The following is a 2,550-nucleotide window of genomic DNA, read 5'->3' as shown; positions in this document are numbered from 1 at the left end:
ATTTATTTATAGCACAGTGTCTAAAAGCACCATATTTGCTTGGATCTAAAACCTAGTGAGCATCGAAAGCTCAGTTCACACTGAATGCAACTGCAAAGCGATCTAAATTTATGTTCCTTGAGAGCTGGCACCCATGACTTTTGCCAACTATATGTGGACATCTCCAGTGACACGTCAAAGTTGTGAGAAGTATTATAACATCTCACATTAAAGAGAGTAGAGCTCAGGTGAAAAGATTCAGGGGTTTATTTGACTTTTTACGATCAACGCGTGCGCATCAAATATGGTATCGCATGTGCATTCATCAGGCATTAGAACAAATGATTTGTTTGGATTAGTTTGTCTTTATGAAAAAGTTTTGGTTGCATGTCATTTCAGTGGAGAGACAGAAACTTCTCAGGTTTTATAAAAAATATCTTGATGTGTGTTTTTGAAGATGAACAAAATTCGTTTGGGGTTGAGTAAATGACAGATGTTTCTCTCTGCTTTCTCATCAGGAGTGTGGACGTTCCTGTGGTTTGTGTGTTTCTGCCTCCTAGCCAATCAGTGGTCTCACACTACTCAAACAGCCGTCCCAGCTGATGCAGGTCGAGCTGTGGTGGCCTTTTCCTTCTTCTCCACTGCCATCTGGGTAAGCACATCTCACTTCCTGTTTCCAGACGGTCTCCTTGTATATTTGATAAACTGAAACAAGTATCATGCTTTTTTCTCAAGGCTCTGCTTACCATGTTCGCATTACAACGATACCGCCAAGGAATAGACGAGGTTGGCCTAGGCTACAATGATCCAACCAGTGACCACACTTCCCCGTACCCTTCAGCATATACTGGTGCTCCAGAGGCTTACCAGCAGTCCCCATTTGCCGCCAGTCCTGCAGGACAGGGAGGGTATCAGCCTCCCACGTACTGAGGGTGAAGGCATTTTAACGCTTCTGAGAGGCTCACCTGTGTGGACTGTTTCATATGCTCAACTTTTTCCTTTTCCATAAGAGTTTAAAATGTGACCTGGGATTGGTGTGCTTTGCTACTATGTTTGAAAAAAAGTTATTTATTTTTATTTTCTTTGGATGCAAATTTTTAACATAACCCTAAGTGTAATCCAGATTCAACACCAGCTGCAGTTTTTACATTCATGAAACGGATGGAATTGACTTTATTCCATGTCTTGAATGCACAATCACATAATGTATGAAAGTCTACAGAACTGACATCGAAAACAAAATTCCTCATATGCAGACAATAGAAAGTGAACAGACTCTCTGTGCCAAATACATTACCACAATTGAGTAATTCCTCAAAAGCACTGCATTGCCATAGATCACATTTTTGGAAAGTATGCACTTAATCTATTGCCAAATGGATTTATTGGATTGGATTGGATTGGATTGGATTCAATTTATTGTCATTGCACATGTAGGTACAAGGCAACGAAATGCAATAGAGAAGAAGAAATACAGCATAACATGAGGAAAGAGAGGAGAAAAAAAAGTGTCCTCGCACTTTATTAACTGCTAACTTCAGTCTTGTTGAGGCTAGAATAGATAACTGATGAATAGAGATTGTGAGGTAGGAAATGAATACGTAAACTACTGTAAACATGCAGCGACAGACAATAGGCTTTGTGTTAATAAGCCTTATTTTTGTAAACTTTAAGCAACGTTGAGTGTTAAACAATCATATAATGTCATATTGTTGACGACTTCTAGCAGTTTACCTTTAAAATGTGTTCTTTTATGTCAGGCCAAATTCACTGCAAGATTTCTACCTCTTACTATTGAAATTGTGCCTATAATTCTAAGAATTGAAATGAATTTCTATTAATGTGTTTCTGCATTGACTATTTTAGACCACTTTTACTGTTTGCTTCATTTCCCTAAAATGAAAAAAGAAGAAACTCAAATGAATATTAATCTAAGTCGAAACAATTTTCAATATGGTTGTGTTTTGTTGAAGGTAGGGACATTTCTTTTACACAGTTCTGTTATAACACACAATCAGTTTTTTTCTTTCTGTTAATGTACTTTGCAACATTTTTTGTAAGAGCAGGTATTGCAGCATTCTCGTTTTGTAAGGAAATGCTGCACAATAAACACTTGATTCGTTCCGATGTTAAAAGATATCAAAGATTTGTGGATTCCTTTTTGAAATCTAATGATTTGGGGGGTAGTTCAGACCCTCGTGTATTTACTTTCTACTGCAAAACACTCACACGCAAAGAAAAATTGATGTTTTTTCTGTATGTTTGAATCTGTATTATTCACAGTGTTTCTTAAATTCAAAATGATCATCTTTTTTGTATGTTCTGCAAAAGAAAGTAAGCCATTCGTGTTTCATCAGGGTGAATATATGATGGATTGTGCTGAGTATCAGATAACAACTCACAGAGTCTGCAGGATATTGTGTAAATGCATACAAAGTATTGCATGGCTGTATAATTACTATAACATTGGAGCATGGACTATTTTTTGTGCTTTACATCAGAGACTGTATATTTATGCTAATATGCATATATCACAAACTGAAATTGCTCAAGATAACTATACTGTAGGCT

General features: G+C 37.0%; 1 protein-coding gene across 1 annotated transcript in view; it reads left to right on the top strand.

The window, feature by feature from the left end:
- Positions 1-2,120, top strand: part of LOC306862761 (synaptogyrin-2-like) — a 3,375-nt gene extending 1,255 nt beyond the window's left edge. Inside the window, exons 3-4 of the mRNA XM_079405738.1 lie at positions 498-631; positions 715-2,120. Coding sequence (XP_079261864.1) covers positions 498-631; positions 715-909 — 329 coding nt within the window. The 3' untranslated portion in view covers positions 910-2,120. The remainder of the gene's footprint in view (positions 1-497; positions 632-714) is intronic.
- Positions 2,121-2,550: the final 430 nt, after the last annotated feature.

Source organism: Barbus barbus, assembly GCF_936440315.1.
Source record: "Barbus barbus genome assembly, chromosome: 4".
Taxonomy (NCBI): domain Eukaryota; kingdom Metazoa; phylum Chordata; class Actinopteri; order Cypriniformes; family Cyprinidae; genus Barbus; species Barbus barbus.
Note: the sequence above shows the minus strand (reverse complement) of the source record. Positions and strands in the feature narration are given on the sequence as shown.